The sequence below is a fragment of the Nomascus leucogenys genome, chromosome 6 (genome assembly GCF_006542625.1).
Source record: "Nomascus leucogenys isolate Asia chromosome 6, Asia_NLE_v1, whole genome shotgun sequence".
NCBI classification, from domain to species: Eukaryota; Metazoa; Chordata; class Mammalia; order Primates; family Hylobatidae; genus Nomascus; species Nomascus leucogenys.
Window position 1 is genome coordinate 110,556,215 of NC_044386.1, and position 18,147 is coordinate 110,574,361.

General features: G+C 46.6%; 1 protein-coding gene across 2 annotated transcripts in view; it reads left to right on the forward strand.

Annotated features, from left to right (window-relative positions):
- SLCO3A1 (solute carrier organic anion transporter family member 3A1) overlaps positions 1-18,147 on the forward strand; it is a 326,271-nt gene that overhangs the window by 52,757 nt on the left and 255,367 nt on the right. For both annotated transcript variants that reach the window (XM_030815054.1, XM_030815055.1), the window contains exon 2: positions 9,316-9,781. In XM_030815054.1, the coding sequence (XP_030670914.1) occupies positions 9,316-9,781 (466 nt within the window). The remainder of the gene's footprint in view (positions 1-9,315; positions 9,782-18,147) is intronic.

The following is an 18,147-nucleotide window of genomic DNA, read 5'->3' on the forward strand; positions in this document are numbered from 1 at the left end:
GGTCCTCTATACATTTTTATTGAATGCTGAGGAAATCATTGAAATCATTATTCTTAACGTTTATCTAATAAAAGAGCCCTGGCACCACAGAAGTTGGTGTGTTAAAGGTGTGAAACACAAACTATTAATAATAGCCTGATGCAAAAATATCTGGAAATGAATTGAAAGCTCCGATCCTGAGTGGTAGAAAATTCTATTAGTTGACTGTACCCAGGAGGGATGGAGAGTCTTTATTTTTGTATGATGGACCAAAGAGCTACAGAGAAAAATCAATGATGAGATTTATGAGTAGGAAGTAATTAAATTGAGTTGTTTTTTTTTTAAAGAGACAATCATGAAATGTTACATACTCTCAGAATGATCAATGAACATAAAAATCCACTAAATATAAGGAATAATAACATTTGCCTCAATTTTACTTTAGGGTCGTTTAGAGGAAAGAGTGGAAGAAAAGGGAGATGAGAGAAACTAAGAAATGGAGTATAGAGGAAACAGTAGCCTGAGGAAGGTACAAATAGTGAAGTAGAGAAAAATGCAGGCGATGGCAGAGATGGAGTCTTAAAGGACAGACCAAGGAGGCCTTTCTTTTTTTTTTTGTTTTCTTTAAGATGGAGTCTCACTCTGTTGCCCAGGCTGGAGTGCACTGATGCAATCTCACTCAGCTCACTGCAACTCTGCCACCCGGGTTCAAGCAATTCTCCTGCCTCAGCCTCCCGAGTAGCTGGGATTACAGGCACCGGCCACCAAGCCTGGCTAATTTTTGTATTTTTAGTACAGACGGGGTTTCACCATGTTGTCCAGGCTGGTCTTGAACTCCTGAACTCAGGTGATTCGCCCACCTTGGCCTCCCAAAGTGCTAGGATTACAGGCATGAGCCACTCTGCCTGGCCCAAGGAGGCCTTTCTTTTTTTTCTTTTTTTTTTTTTTTTTTGAGACAGAGTCTCACTCTGTCACCCAGGCTGGAGTGCAGTGGCATGATCTTGGCTCACTGCAACCTCTGCCTCCCAGGCAGATTCTCCTGCCTCAGCCTCCTGAGTAGCTGGGATTACAAGCATGTGCCACCATGCCCAGCTAATTTTTTTTTTTTGCATTTTTAGTAGAGACGGGGTTTCACCATATTGGTCAGGCTGGTCTTGAACTCCTGACCTCAGGTGATCCGCCCGTCTTGGCCTCCCAAAGTGCTGGGATTACAGGCGTGAGTCACCGTGCCCAGCCCCAAGGAAGCATTTCTAAGGAAAGCCAGGCTGACTGTCACTCGCAGACTAGGTGATCAGAGAGAATGATAGTGCCCCTATGAAAGACCCAGGCATAGAGGGCAGTACAGAGGCCCAGAGGGAGAGAGCCAGCAGCTTTCATGATCCTGTTGCAAGGACGAGGAAAGCCACCACGCACAACCCCAGGCATAACTGTGACGTGCGGGTGTGCAGAGCCTTTCTCTCCCTCACTGGGACCCTATGACAAAACTGTAACGGAGGGATTGTTATCTCCATGTTATAGAAGGGAAAGGAGAGTTGCAGGGGTGTTAAGTGCCTTGTCTCATATTACCCAGTTAATATGAAACTCAAAATCTCACACATTTTCCACTGTAACCCCTACCCCCACAACTTGCCCCCTAAAATGATGATGCTTTTGGTGTAGACTAGAGTTTAGAGTCTGTGTCTATGAGATTCTCCGTATGATTCTTACTCTGCTTTTTAAAGAAAAATGGTTTTAAAATGGCCCCCATTTATATGTGAACATGATCCAGGCTAAATCATTCCACCAGAAATAAAACATCATTGACTAAATGTCTCTTTTCCCTAGTCAGCACATGAGGTGGGTGTTCCCTTTGCCACCATAGCCATGACAAGAGGCTGATCCTGTGTCGTCTTCTGTTACTTGGTTCTGCAGATCTAGGATCCTGGAATTCACAAGTGAATGCATTTTGTGTGCCATTTCCCTAGAACTGTAAGTGACTCACTCCAAGGAGCTGCTGTCTAGATGAGAAACAAAACCTCGCGCTATTGCTGCTGCTGCTTCATCATGGGGAAATGACTTCTGGGCTTAGGTGATTAAGTCTCTTTCTCCCACTTTACTACAGGAAGACATGTCCTTGGCACATCAGACAACACATTGAAGTTATATTGCAAATTACTTTAATGGAATTTAAAAAAAAAAAAAAAAAAAACTTGGCAGGGTGCAGTGGCTCACGCCTGTAATCCCAACACTTTGGGAGGCCGAGGTGGGCAGATCACCAGAGGTCAGGAGTTCAAGACCAGCCTGGCCAACATAGTGAAACCCCATCTCTACTAAAACTACAAAAATTAGTCGGTGTGGTGGCAGGTGCCTGTAATCCCTGCTACTCGGGAGGCTGAGGCAGGAGAATTGCTTGAATCTGGGAGACGGAGGTTGCAGTGAGCCGAGGTCGCGCCATTGCACTCCAGCCTGGGCGACAGAGCGAGACTCTGTCTCAAACAAAACAAAACAAACAAAGAAACCCAAAAAACTTGCATTAAAATTGTGCCTGGAATGACTTTTCTGTTATAGCAACAGGAGTGCTTCGTATACTTACCAATGGCCAGCGTTTGTACTGCCAGGCGTCGGAATGGTGTGATTTCCCAAGCTGGACTTACAGAGATCAGGGGTTTGGCATTCTACATATGGCCTGTGGACCAAATTTGGCCTGCTGCCTGTGTTTGTAAATAAAGTTTTATTGAAACACAGCCATTTCCATTTGTTCATATATTGTCCATGCATGCTGCTTTTGTGTTACGGTGGTGGAGTTGAGTAGTTGCTATGGTGACCATATGGCCTAAATATCTACTGACTGGCTTTTTACAGAGGAAGTATGCCAAACCCTGTTCAGGAACCCCTGCTGGGAAAACCACAGGTTTTTGCAGGACCGCAGCGAGGTTGACATCTCCTGCACTGTTTTTAGCATCTGCTCCCTGCCATGGGCCCTGCTGCTGAGCGTGCAGTTTGAGGGTGTAGGTTCCCCGAAGCTCCCCAGGAAGAGCCCGCTCAGTTCCGTGACATCTGCCACTACTCAGCAGAAGGACTTTAAAATGCAGGCTCTCCACACTGCACTCCCGGGCTCCTCCTGGCCTCACAGAGCATCCTACTCTCTCAGACTTCACAAAAGCTCCAGACTGAGCCAGGTGGGACTCTCACAGGGACCTTTCGGCTCCACCTTGTTTGTTCCATGCCTCCAATCAGCTGCCGCCTCTGTTGAGCTGGGCCTCTAAGGTGGCACTGCCACAGGGGCCTTTCCTTGCTGTTACACCAGCATTAGCCTGCTGAAGCCTCCTCTCTCCCCAGCACTGTGGAAACAGCTGCCCCGGCAGTCTCTCCTCCCTGATACCTGCACAGCAGTGCCAGGTTAATATTGCAGAAGAGCGGCTCCTGCTCAAGAACCTCCCTTGGCTCCCCATTGACCTGTAAATCAAAGCCTCAGTCTGGCCTTCAAGGCTGTTTTTATCTCAGACGACTACTCACAGTTCTCTGAAGCCACTCCATATTCCTGCCTTTCCCCAGAGGTGGTCTAAACTCTCCCTCTGCCAGCCTCCTTGACGCCACTGATCTTTGCTCTTGGAATGGTGTGGCAGCCTCTCCCCTCCCACAGCTATTAAAATCTAGTTGATCTTTGTTGCTTCCCAGGTATATATTCCTCCACACACAGCCAAATGAGTGTTCTTGCTCCCTCAAACCCTCTGCCACTCTGTTACCCTGTTGCAGGCTGTGCCGTTGTTAGATTGTTTCTTTCTGCTGTCCCCAGACTGTAAACTCCTACAAGGCAGCATGCTCTCTTAATCATGGTTATGTTTCTTGCATCTCCCACAGAGCAGGCACACCAGTGATATGGCTAGCTTTTTAGTGTGCACCTACTGTGGGCCAGCTGCTCTGATGTATGACTTCATTAATGTCCGCAGAAGCAAGTATTGTTCTCTCCACCACACAGGTGTGGAAACAGGCTCAGGAAGATTGAGTTGACCAAATGCTGTCAAAGCCAGATGGGAACTCGAGGCTCTCCTGCTCCAGACTTACACTGATAGGACCAGGCTGCTCTGGTGTAAACATCCATGCCTGCACACCCTCTCTGCCACCTGACACACATGCACATGCCTTTATCTGCATGCATGTTAGAGTCACCCAGCGAACTCTGAAAATACAGATGGCAAGTCTTGCAGGTGGGAGGACAAGCGCAGGTGTTTCTCAGAAGCTCAGGCAATGCCAGTTCAGGCCAAGGCCCCGCCACCCAGGCCAGAGTGAACAAATGGGCACACCTCTGTGAGAGCCCCTGAGTTGCTGCTGCCTTCCCCTAAGAATAAGTGTGTTTTTATTAAGTGAATGCCTGATAACCTTGCCCCTGGTTGACACCGTTTGAAGGTGAGGATGGGCTCATGAGTACTTGGCCGTGGCCTCTGAATGTGTCCTGTCCTATGGCAACATAGACTGAAGCTCTCCCTTTTGGGCTAAGTGCTCACAGTTGCAGTTGGCCTTAGTGTGACTTCAGCACTTTCCAGAAGGTGAGGCTCCCAGAAATGCATCCCAACATTTCCCACATGAGGAGAAAGTGCCTCTATGAACTGGAAATGAGGAGGTGATAATTTCAATTTGTAGATAACTTAAACTCTTTCATCTTTTGAATGGGGGAAGGCTAGTTGAGAAGAGGAAGTTGAGTAAAGCAGAGGTACTCAAAGTGGGGTCGTCTGATTAGCAGCATCAGTGTCACCAGGTAGCTTGTTAGAAATGCATAGTCTAGACCCCACCCCAGACCTGCAAAATCAAAGACTCTGGGCTTGGGGTTCAGCAGCCTCATACCCTCTGGGGGTAATTTTACTGCCAGTGAAGGTTGAGAACCTTGGTTCTAGAATGATGGTGAGTATGTGCCTGGTGCCTGAATGGTCAATGGTCCTCATCTTCAGCTGGGTATCAGACACATATCTATATCTATATACATATACATATCTGTATCTATATAGATATTTAGCTACTTTTTTTTGAGATGGAGTCTTGCTTTGTCACAAAGGCTGGAGTGCAGTGGTGCCATCTTGGCTCACTGCAACCTCTGCCTCTTGGGTTGAAGCAGTTCTCCTGCCTCAGCCTCCAGAGGAGCTGAGACTACAGGCATGTGCCACCACGTCCAGCTAATTTTTGTAGTTTTAGTAGAGATGGGGTTTCACCATGTTGGCCAGGATGGTCTCGATCTCTTGACCTTGTGATCCGCCTGCCTCGGCCTCCCAAAGTGCTGGGATTACAGTCGTGAGCCACTGCGCCCGGCCGGGACATCTATATTTTTAACAAGTGCTCCGGGACATTCTGAAATGCAAGCTGATTTTTTTTTGAATAATCATTGTAGAAGCCTGATACTGCATTCTTTACATAATAACTTCATATACACTTGGTTCAGGATAAGGGCACTTCCTCTTTCCTTTTCCTCTTGCAGTTGTGGCTCCTTCTTCTCTAATTATCAAGACCTTCTCCATTAGTGCCGTTACCCATTAAGTACAGACAGTCATTCGCTTCCACATGCTCTTCCTCAGGCTGGATTGTTCACTGCCACATAAAAGCCACAAGTGGGTTTTATGGCCACATGCATACTTAATTAGTCTGTCTTCTCAAAATTGTGTTTTAAATGAGTGAAAACATTAGCCTCTGCTCTAATTGATCCACAAAGCATCATTTCAGAATCTTTGCATGACTTAACTGTTGACCCAGACTGGCGTTGCAGCCCAGCAGAAGGCCACAGGTCAAGGAGGGAAAGACCTTACTACTTCCTGTCACCCCTGTGAGTTGCTCTGCAAAGAGCAGGTGGGAGCCAGGACAAGAGCTGTAGGCACGGGCGTTATCTGTCTCTAAAAGAACTGATTATTTTTTGTTTTGCCCACAGCTATCTCTGTCCCCATCACCCTTATCTGTCATCATTGTGCACACCTGCATGATATTTTATGACACAGCACACCTGCTGAAATGGAGCAGTTGTCATGTTTCAGATTTGTTCTCTTGCGTGTATGTCATGAGGCATCATGGCAAAAATGAGATATGGCTTCTGTTCTAACCTTTCCTCCTACTTTGTTACCCTCCAGCCTCATGGTGGGTCCTAAAGCTGAAGACCTACCAGACTGCTTCAGCCGCCTCTCCAGGGGTGACTCTAGGGGACCCCACCCAGACATGTTCTTTTCCACTTCTGCATCCAGTCCCCTTTGGGCCCCTCTCAAGACTGACACAAAGGCCTTGGCGAGGCTCCCCAAAGCCCCCTACCTCCCAGGTCCTTAGGCTGCCTTCCTTTTTGTTCCCACATTGTGTCACCTATTATAAACCTCTGGTAAATCATTTATTCCATCATATTTGTATGTTTGTTTGTGTTGCGAAGGAAAGTAGTATATAAATGAATTTGTTTTTACTTGCCCAGACCCTTTAGACAGAACTTCTTTGGGAGTATTTAAAAGCCATTTGAATGATGCCAGGACTAGCTAAACTTCGTTTCTCAACAGCGGCAAATACCTAGTGTTTTAAAAGTAACAATCTAATCATGTAACTAGGGCTGAGTGATTTGCAAGCTGGCCTTGACTTGGCTAGAAAGCACAATGGAAATAGGAGCTGGGACCAGAATGCCAGAGATAGAGGGTGTCACAGATGTCATAACCCTGCTCTGCAGAGCTTGCCCAAGGCCAGGGCTGAAAGGGAGACCCCCAATAATGGGTGTCATGGCCTTAGCCCCGTGCTGCTCACTGCCATTAGAATCACCTGGGAGCTTTGAAAGCGTCCTAGGGCCCCCAGGCCGCTCCCCGGACCAGTTCAATCAGAACCTCCCAGGTGGGACCAGGCCTCTGAAATTTTTAGTGCTCCCGGAGTGCCTCCAATCTGCAGGTAGGCTTGAGAACCACTAGGCTCAAGGAGTTTGTTTAAATATGTGGGTTTGAAAATGAGGCTAAGAGGAATCACCTGGCTATAGCGTTTTTTTTTTTTGGTAAAGGGAAATTGAATAGAGGCATGCTAATTAGTACAGGCATATGTTTGTATGTGCATAGATACACGTATCTGGACACTGCAAAGGTTGTAGATGCATGGATGTTTACAACAGTGTCCATATTTGTAGATTTGGAGGAAGGTTAGATCCATATGACTCTCCTTTTTGACCTTTCCTTAGTAGACACACCCAGTTGGTCAGCAGATCCAGCTCATTCTCCCTGAAATAGAACTCTGCCCTAAAATGCTTTTTACATCTTTTCCTGTTCATTTGCATTGCCACTGTGTTGACGTGGCCTTTTCTTCTCCCCTCTCTGCATATGGCCCAGCTGTCTTCACTGCTGGCCTTCTTCCACCCTCCATTCACCACACCTGGTGTGACCCTTACACTATTAAACCTTTGCTGTTCTCGGGTGCTCACAGTTAAATGATGATAATGATAATGGTTATAGCTGACCCTTCCCTAGCATTTACATGTATGTGTTGTTGACTCCTGACACCAGCTCTATGAGGTAGCACTCTTATCCCCCTTTTACAGATGGGGAAACTAACGCACAAAGTAACTTGGTCAAGGTCAGCCAGAGTCAGGATGGTGGTCTGGCCCCAGAGCCTCTGTTTTGCTGCCTCTCTCCATGCATTCCTGCCATGTAGGAAGGGAGAGGCTGCTCTGTGCTAACAGACTTTTCATCCATTATTTTTAATCTTCACATCCCTTCTGCTGAGTAGATATTATGATTCCTGTTACATAGAATCCAGGTTGGGAGAGTTTGAGTAACATGACTGAGGACACAGAGCTAAGGAAATGATAACAGGGGTTCAAACCAGGTTTTCCTCTCTCCGTGATCTGTATTCTGTCTACCTAATTGCTCAGGATTGTCTTAATTCACCCCTGTGGCATTTGTGGCTCCTTACAATCTGTCTTCACCCCACCTTTCCAACTATTTTCTTTTTTTTTTTTTTTTATGAAGCAAGGTCTCGCTCTATTGCCCAAGCTGGAGTGCAGTGGTGTGATCTCACCTCACTGCAACCTCTGCCTCCCGAGTTCAAGCAATTCTCCTGCCTCAGCCTTCCCTGAGTAGCTGGGATTATAGGTATGCACCACCACGCCTCGCTAAATTGTGTATTTTTAGTAGAAAAGGGGTTTTGCCATGTTGGCCAGGCTGGTCTTGAACTCCTGGCCTCAAGTGACCCGCCCACCTCGGCCTCCCAAAGTGTTGGGATTACAGGTGTGAGCCACTGCTCCCGGCCCCAACTATTTTCTCTTCCATGATGAAATCATGCCACCCATCTTTGGCTCATGCTGTTCCTTTTGCCTGACTTCCCTGCTCAGCGAGGACATCATTCAGCTGTCAGATCTCCCATGACAAGGACTCTTGTCTTGTTCATAGCACCCTGCGTGGAATTTGCACACAGCAGGAGAGGGTAGCCATCTCATTTTCTTACCACTTCAGGAAGCCCTATAAGAATGCATCTCCTCATGGCCCCCTTAGTATGAGGTGTGCATCACACATCTCACCTCCAGTCCCTTTGTGTGATTCTTAGGTACATGTTTACCTTCTTGCTGGATGGCTTCTTCAGGGCAGGTGTCCTCTCTCCATCACTTTTCTCTTGTTTCTAGGGTATTGCCTGGCAAGCAGCAGATGTTCAGTATATATTTAACAAACATAGGGCAGACAAGAATACAAAAAAACGGGGGAAATCGTAATATTCAGTTGGAGGGTACTTGGCAGGGTCATAGTGCTTCGAACAGTCAGGGCTGTAGTCACCTGATGGCCTCTAGGGAAATGTACACTGTTTGGAAATTTCCAGCTGGAAGCAAAGTGCAAATGATTACCCCGCTGGGCTAATTTAGCTTGTCCATTTTGCCACTTAGGTTTTGTTAAGTTTGTTTTTATTTTGAGGTGGGGGATAGGCTTTGCTAACCTCCTGTGGAAAATCCCCTGGGTCCTCTGTCTTCCTGGCGTGGACTTTATCCCTAGCATATATTTGGGAGTGTGTGCAAACCGCGCACTTCAAGACTTTTATAGGATTTCATGGGCTGGCTGTGATGGAGGTCTGTGCGGGTGGGGAATGCAGTGTTTCCGGAAGAGAGTAGAAGCTTTCAGGATGGAAACAGGTGCCAGAAAAAACATCGTTGCTACTGGGAAAGTGAATTCGTTAACTGAATTAGGGTTATGATACTAAATAAACGTCTTTCTGATTCGTCAGGTTAAAAGGCATTTACACAGCTGCCTTTTTCCACCTGGCACCGGAGGCCAGGTGGGAGGGTCCCCGGGGGGAAGGGCAGAGCGCACTGTCAGGCGGGAAGGAGAGGCCTCCTGGGCATCTCTTTGGATTGGCTCTGACATTTCTTCTTGCCCCTCTCAGGTGAGCGTCCTGACCACCCTGGAGCGCAGGTTCAACCTGCAGAGCGCTGACGTGGGTGTGATCGCTAGCAGCTTCGAGATCGGGAACCTGGCGCTCATTCTCTTCGTGAGCTACTTCGGGGCACGCGGGCACCGGCCGCGCCTGATCGGCTGCGGTGGCATCGTCATGGCGCTGGGCGCGCTGCTGTCGGCACTGCCAGAGTTCCTGACCCACCAGTACAAGTACGAGGCGGGCGAGATCCGCTGGGGCGCCGAGGGCCGCGACGTCTGCGCAGCCAACGGCTCGGGCGGCGACGAGGGGCCAGACCCCGACCTCATCTGCCGCAACCGGACGGCTACCAACATGATGTACTTGCTGCTCATTGGGGCCCAGGTGCTCCTGGGCATCGGTGCTACCCCTGTGCAGCCCCTGGGCGTCTCCTACATCGACGACCACGTGCGGAGGAAGGACTCCTCGCTCTATATAGGTAGGAGCTGCCCCAGCTGTGTTAGCAAGAGACCAGGGTGTGTTGACCATGGATAAAAGGTGGCCTGGTGGACTTTGATTTTGCCAGAGTGCTGGTTCTCAGACTTGGCTGCACACCTAGTGTTCTTGAAAAATACTCATGCCTGGGGGTGCAACCTTGGCATTGAGACGTTTTTAAAAGTTCCCAGGTGACTCTCATGAGCGGCCGAATTTGAGCTCCACGGGGCTAGACCACTAACACCGCCTCAGTGGGAAAACGTGATCGGGAGGAGTTGTATGTTTCTCTCTTCTTTTTGGGTGTGTATGTGGACTTTGGGCTTTGTGATACTAGCCACCGAGGTATACTTGGGGTCTACACATTGGAAACTCCAGCTTTGAAGAATCAAAATGATGTCCTGGTCATTGTCCTATTGCAGCTCAAAAGGAGAGGTGATGGCTTTGCCAGCATTTGGCATCAAAGTTGGTGACTTCCGGTAATTTTTTCAATAATGGAAGTATGCATGGGAATTGGGTATTTAGAGAGAAATAAGGTATTTGTGTTTTGAAAAGTTATTTTTCACGGTCAGAGTTTCTGATGTTTTATACTGGAAGGATGGAAACCACCTGTGCGTGGGGGTTAAGAATCATCTGAGTGGCAAGTTGTTTATTACGTGGCGGGCAGTGTTTTCAGTCGCTGAGGTGGGCTCTGTTGGATGGCTGCATGTAAGGTGAGGGCTGGCCGGCCCAGCATCTCTATCCCTTGTTTACAAAGTATAATTTTGTCTCCTGTCAGCTGGATTTTTCTGACACATCCCCAGTTACTGAGTGCTAAGCTTTGAAAAAATTACCTCTACCCAGAGAAGCTTTATGCCTCCCAAAAGCAATGTGCCTTGAGGTAGACAGTTAATTATATTACGGAGTTTTAAGTAGAAATAGAATTTGAACTGGATTTGACATAAAGGTTCCCATCTGCCAAGCTTCAAGCTTGCTGAGATAGGACGGTTTGGAAGCAGGACACACCGGAATGCGGATTTTTCTCTGTGTCTTTCTGGCCCAGCTTTGGAGTAGATGCGTTTACTGAACACATGCGTTGCACGCAGATGTTCTGGCTGTCTGTGAGCAGGCTCTGGGCAGGAAAGGTGGAAGGAATGCGCCTGTCCATTCAGAGGATGGAGCACCAGTGAGCCTAGTCACCACCTACCTATGGAACACAGTGGAAGAGAAAACGGCTCAGGCCAGAGATGGTTAGGGGTTTCCATTATTACCTGAGAGTGAGCATGGTGGAGCAAGGGGACTACGGTAATTGTTTTTCTTTCGTTGCCTTAAGGCTTGAGAAAGCCGCTCCATGTGAGTTTTTTGCCCACCAGATCATGGACTACAGCATGTAGCCACAAAGGTCTCCTGAGGTCCACCCTCTGACTTGACTGATGTCACCCTAGGACTCTGGAAGAGTTGTTTTCTGGTAGGAATAACAGGAAGTAGATCAATCAGAGCACAGGGAATGAAATGGGGAGTGAAAACCTGAGTTGTTGTCTCTGCTGATAGAATCAAGTAGAAAAATTTCTCCCCAGAGTCCCCCCTTAAGTCCTAACAGTGCTATATCACTTCTGCCTGGGGCTTCCAGCCGTAGTGGCTGAACTCTCTTCTGGAAGTGTCTCCTGATGAGTTAAGCTGTGCTATTTGCCCCACACTGGGTGAGGGTTGGTTTGAATGTGCCAAAAGCTTTACAATGAGGAAGGATTTTGGTCTGGGACATGGCAGTGTGGGAGGTGGGGGTGTGGACAGTAGGGCTGATCATTTGAGGCAGGAGGCCTTCTTGAATTCTGAGGCCTTGTCTGTGGGATTTGCATTGAGTCTTTGGTAGGAAGAACTATTTAGCCAAATTTCTATTTGGTCACCCCATTCCTCTGTGGTAAGTCTGAGTTGGGGGAGTGTCTCTTTGCATGACATATGAACATCTTGGTGGCTCTGTTACATATGGCCAGATTCCAAAACATCGTAGCCCATGCCGTGGAGATGATAGTTCTGAGTCTCTCTGCACTGGTTTCATGGGTTTGTGTTGATAGGGATCAGGAGAGAACAAGTCGTTTGCATAGATTGGCCTCAATAGGTGGCCTTTTATTCCATACATGGTTTATTCTCCAGGTATAGTTTAAGATCATAGCGGCCAGGCGTGGTGGCTCACGCTTGTAATCCCAGCACTTTGGGAGGCTGAGGCGGGCGGGTCACGAGGTCAGGAGATCGAGACCATGGTGAAACCCCGTCTCTACTAAAAATACAAAAAAAAAAATTAGCCGGGCGTGGTGGCGGGCGCCTGTAGTCCCAGCTACTCGGAGAGGCTGAGGCAGGAGAATGGCGTGAACCTGGGAGGCGGAGCTTGCAGTGAGCCGAGATTGCGCCACTGCACTTCAGCCTGGGCAACAGAGCGAAACTCTGTCTCCAAAAAAAAAAAAAAAAAAAAAAAAAAGATCATAGCATATGCAGAGCATAACTGATTCATTTATTTATTGTATGAGCTATAAAGAAGTGTTTGTGGTAGTGAGAATATTTCAGAGTTTATCTCCTGTAATATGGCACTAGTTCCTGAACCCACTTAACTGTACTTCACAGTATTTTGAGTAGCCCACTGAACAGGATTGATATAAAATTCTGGCCTCTTAACTCCCTGAAGAGGAGGAAAGTCTCAAGGGACTGAAGCTGGGACTGTAGGTGTAAATGTATATCCGTCGGGGAGGAATAACATGTGTATCCCTGGTTCCAGCTCCTGCAGAGCTGGTCTAGAGAGGGGCCCACAACCAGCTGTCTGGTCATATGCCTAAATTGTGATACTACAGTGGAGATTGAAAGGATTCTAAAGATGGCATGTGTAAAACACCAGCTTGTTCTTGAGCTGAGTCTTCCCTGGGGGTGTCAGCAGGGAAGGGAATGATCAACATGCACGGCTCAGGCTGCAGGTCAGTGGTGATGATACCTGCCCCTGGGTTGCCCGCATCATGGGTCACTAGATGGGTGCTGTTTGTACATCGGCGGCCGTGTCGTAGCTTCCACTACAACCCAGGGCAAAGTGAAGCATTCCATCTTGAATCAAGCCGATATTTTCCACTGAAATGACTTACTTGCTTTGGCCTCTTGTGGCTGAGCTGCTGCCAGACTCCTGGATTCCTGGATGGGCTATTCACAAGGGGCTCCTCTGGCTGGCACCATTCTTTAGCCCGTCCTTTCCATTGTGGGAGGGAGCCAAGGGAGCTCATTACCAGGGGACAAAACTGGATGAATGGGGACTCAGCTCTGCTGGCAGGCTTTCACTGCGGCATCATGTGGCACCCAGCCTCACAGTGCAGCCAGACAGTGACCCGTGGGCGGCACGTGGCACTCTTTGTTCCTAGAGTGACTACATGGGCGCAGTGGCAGTGGAGACCATTGGGCCCGTACTGAGGTCGGAGAATCCATTCTTTGGGAGTCTAGTAATGCCTCTAGCTCCATGTTGTCATCTTCCATTAGCCCAGTTTTCTTAGCTGTCCTTCTGTTTCTCTAAGTTCAAAATAAAAGTCATATTTGCTTTTTATGAAAGTGTAAGTAGGATGATGGAATGGACTTACTGTGCCCTTTCATTAGGTTGCCCCCTTTTTTTCAAGGAGGAAAAGGTGAAATGTGAGTAGTAAAGATTTCTAAATAACTTTATTCCTAGTTAAAAAGCATTACATGTTCACCGTTTACAATTTTGAATATGTAGAAAAAGAATAATTAGAGAATATTGTAGCTTTATGGTGTACATAATTCTATTCTCTTTTCTGCATTAGTATGCTTTTCTATGAAAATGTGTTCATGATAAATGATGTTTTGTGTAATTTCATTTCTCTTACTATTTCATGAGCATTTCTTTGTTACTATTCTATGACATTGCTGCATATATAATTCCTTCTGAATATACATGATAATATTTAATACTTTCTATAGTTGGACATGGATTTTTAAAATTTTTGCTGTTTTAAACAAAGAAGATAGGTAAACTGTGATTCCGAGAGGCTGAGTAACTTACCCAAGCTCATTTACCTGGATAGGGCTGGGCTGTGGGTCTGAAAGTGACGCTTATTTCAGGTATGTCTGGGATCTGCTCACAAGGCTGGGATGGGAGCTCAAGGGTGGTGCACGGTCCAGGGAGTCAGGTGCAAGCCAGGGATTCCACAAGATAGCTGAAGCCTCCTGGGCATAAAAATTGCAGCAGGAGCCAGGAAGGTGGGAAGACAGCAGTGTGTCTGGAGTCCAAGGAGAGAGGTGCTGCTGAAATGGAGAATGAGTGTCAGAGCCAGAATGGAGTATTGGAGGTAGGATGGAGAGAGAGGAAGGTGGTCCTAGCTAATGGTTCAGGTCTGGGCTCTGGAAAGAGGTTGCGCCCCTGTTTCATAGTGCTTTGAGCTGAGATGGCTGCAAATCAGACCTTAGACATCTGGGGCAGGAGCAGCTGATCTGTTGCTTCTTTTGCTCGGCTCTTTCCAGCAATGTGGGCGCCATACCTTCACATGCCATTCATTCTGTTTTTTGAACCGCAGTAGCCACTAGGAGGTTTTTTAAAATGTTGTGTTAGAAATAGGCCACCTTACAACTTCCCATACCCTGGGTTCTGGTTATGCCCTCTGGATCTACCATGAAAAATCCCTATCCCTCTTCTATATTTTGATGGCTCTGCAAATAGTTGAGCACTAACCTTTCATGGGTAGGCGGAGGGTATCTAAAGCTTAGCTCTTTTGAGCTAAGACCTTTGCTCCATGCTTGATGGGATTTCCTACCATGCTTCCTTCTTTTTTTTTTTTTTTATTATACTTTAGGGTTTTAGGGTACATGTGCACAATGTGCAGGTTTGTTACATATGTATCCATGTGCCATGTTGATTTCCTGCACCCATTAACTCGTCATTTAGCATTAGGTGTATCTCCTAATGCTGTCCCTCCCCCCTCCCCCCACCCCACAACAGTCCCCGGAGTGTGATGATCCCCTTCCTGTGTCCATGAGTTCTCATTGTTCAATTCCCACCTATGAGTGAGAACATGCGGTGTTTGGTTTTTTGTCCTTGGGATAGTTTACTGAGAATGATGTTTTCCAGTTTCATCCATGTCCCTACAAAGGACACGAACTCATCATTTTTTATGGCTGCATAGTATTCCATGGTGTAAATGTGCCACATTTTCTTAATCCAGTCTATCGTTGTTGGACATTTGGGTTGGTTCCAACTCTTTGCTATTGTGAATAGTGCTGCAATAAACATACGTGTGCATGTGTCTTTATAGCAGCATGATTTATAGTCCTTTGGGTATATACCCAGTAATGGGATGGCTGGGTCAAATGGTATTTCTAGTTCGAGATCCCTGAGGAATCGCCACACTGACTTCCACAATGGTTGAACTAGTTTACAGTCCCACCAACAGTGTAAAAGTGTTCCTATTTCTCCACATCCTCTCCAGCACCTGTTGTTTCCTGCTTTTTTAATGATGGCCATTCTAACTGGTGTGAGATGGTATCTCACTGTGGTTTTGATTTGCCATGCTTCCTTCTTAAGAGGGATGCCAAGGGCTGGGGAGCTCATTACCAGAGGACAAAACCAGATGAATGGGGGATGTGGGATATGGCATTGTATTAATTTGCTAGGGCTGCCCTAGGCAAACACCACAGACTGGGAAGCTTAAATGACAGAAGGATATTTTCTTATAGTTTTAGAGGCTGGAAGTCTAAGATTAAGGTGCCACAGGGTTGGCGTCCTCTGAGGTCTCTCTCCTTGAATTTCAGATGGTTGCCTTCTACCTGTGTCCTCACGTCGTCTTCCTCTGCATACACATCCCTGGTCTCTGTGTGTATCCGATTTATTCCTCTTACAAGGTCGCCAGTCAGATTGGTTTAGACCCACCCATATTAGCTCATTTAACCTTAACTGCCTCTTTAAAGGACCTGTCTCCAAATATAGTCACATGCTGATGTACTGGGGGTTAGGGCTTCAATATATGAATTTGGGGGAAGGAACACTATTTTGCCCATAACAGACACCAAAGAGATCCGTACCAAAACAAGACTACACTCCTGCCTCTTTGCCAAAAGTTTTCTGTAAGGAGCTGTATTGTCATTTTTTTCTCTGAGTATTTGAGGAATTGATGATATAGTTTTTTTTTTAAATAACTTTTAAAAATTATAGAATCACAAGTTGTGGCAAAATACAGGAAAGTCCCCTGTATCCTTCTTCCTGTTTCCCCTGCTGTTGATGTCATGGTAACTATCGCACAGTAGCAAAACCGGGAAATTAACATTGCTATAATCCATAAAGTTTATTCAGATTTCTCCAGATTTTTTTTTTTCCTTTTTGAGATGAAGTCTCACTCTGTCACCTAGGCTGGAGCACAGTGGCGCCATCTCAGCTCACTGCAGCCTCTGCCTCCTGGGTTCAAGTGATTCTCGTGGCTCATCTTCCTGAGTAGCTGAGATTATAGGTGCCTGCCACCATACCCGGTTACTTTTTTTTGTATTTTTAGTAAAGACAGGGTTTCATCATGTTGGCCAGGCTGCTCTCGAATTCCTGACCTCAAGTGCTCCGCCTGCCTCGGCCTCCCAGAGTGCTGGGATTACAGGCATGAGCCACTGCACCTGGCCAAGATTTCTCCAGTTTTATATGTGCTCATTTGTGTGTCTGTGTATGGTTCTGTGCAATTGTATCAAATGCGGATGATGCAGTTTTAAGAATGCAGATTGGGATAAAGATTAAACCAGATAGTTTTGAGTTGTGTGTGTTAGGCAGACACACACACACACACACACACACACACAGAGCACAGCACAGAGACAGGGGCTGGCGGATTCTCCTGAGGATGGATGTTCTGGAGAGAATGGGAGCTGGCCAGGGGAAAGGGGTTCTTTTAGAAGGGAGCCTTTGTTGTTTGCCTGAATACACAGAACAAGTGCTCTAACTCAGGAGGCACACATCTTAGACACAAAAATGTATCATGTTTTCTTTGTTTATCACTTATCCTGAACCCCAGTGCAGCCCTCTGTGTTTCCATTAATGATGCAAAGAGAATAATTCTCAGATGTCATCTGCCAAGTGTTTGTTTAGCACAAAGACCCCCCGAATACTGGCCAGCAACCAAAGAGAACCAAATTTCCTTTCAGAGCCCTGGGAGCAAAGAGTTATTTTGCCTCTGATGAGTTTTTATTTTAACTTGACATTGGGTAAAATGTGTTTTAACTCTCCAAAGAACGTGGCTCAGGTATGGATCAAATATACTGTGACTGCAGTTCATCTGAAAAAAATAAATAAAAAGCCATCCCTCGTGGGAGCAAGCGTTGCTCATTATATTCTTGCAACTTCATTGATACTGAAGTTTCCTTCATTAATTTCTTTTTCTAAAATAAATGGCACTGTAAAAGTGGTCAATTTGTTTTGGCCATATTCCATTCTCTCCCCAGCTGCTGGTCACATGCCATTTTCAGTGTGTTTTTAGCAACCTGCTAGGAAACAGCCTGTGGCTCTTATCTGGTGCTTCCATATTGCCTGGGCTGATAGGTGTTTCTCATTCATTCGCAGCCACTCATAACTCATGCCCTATGGTTCACGGCATCACTGCTGTGCTTGCTGCCTGGGTGACCTTTGGACAAGACTCTGTGGGCTCTGGAGCCCAACAGTCTTGAAATTCAAATCCTGGCCCCTCCACAACTCCTGGGTTTTGGATGAGTTTCCAGTTGCCCTGAGACTTTTGCCTTTTCAGTAAAATGGTCTGGTCTACCTGGCCAGGCTTTCCATGAATGTCAGGTATCCTGTACACGGTGGGGATCAGTAAATGCTGCCCTTTTCATCCTTATGGTCATAGCATCTCCATTTCCAGATGTAGAAATTAAGGCACAGATGGATACACGACTGACCTGTTTAAACACAGGAGCAGATCTTTGGACAAGAGCCCTTGGAACCTGATTTTCAGCCTGGGATGTGATCCATCTTACAGAGCTGAGAATAGCAACCTCTTCAGTCCTGAATTAAACCAGCAGGGCTCTTGTTTTCCTGAAGACCCCCTCCAGTGGCTCATCTCAAAGTGCATGAAGTGCTAGCAGTGCCCCAGGCAGGAGGAGAGCCAGTTTGTATTAATTTGGAAGCACCCCAGAGTATGGCCATTGCCCCAGTGTGATGTATGGATTGGCTTTCTGGGTTCTAGCATGTTGCTTCTTAATTTGGAAGCATATTGGCTCAATATTCTTTCAAATAATGTATTCTTGTTTTAGTAACATTGAGAAAAACAGAAATGCAATAAGAAAACCTAAATAATATGTAATCCAGATGCCTATAGAAAATTATTGTCAGTAGTTAGGTATATTTTATTCCAGCCTTTTTTCTTTGTGTATAGTTTTGCTTAGTTA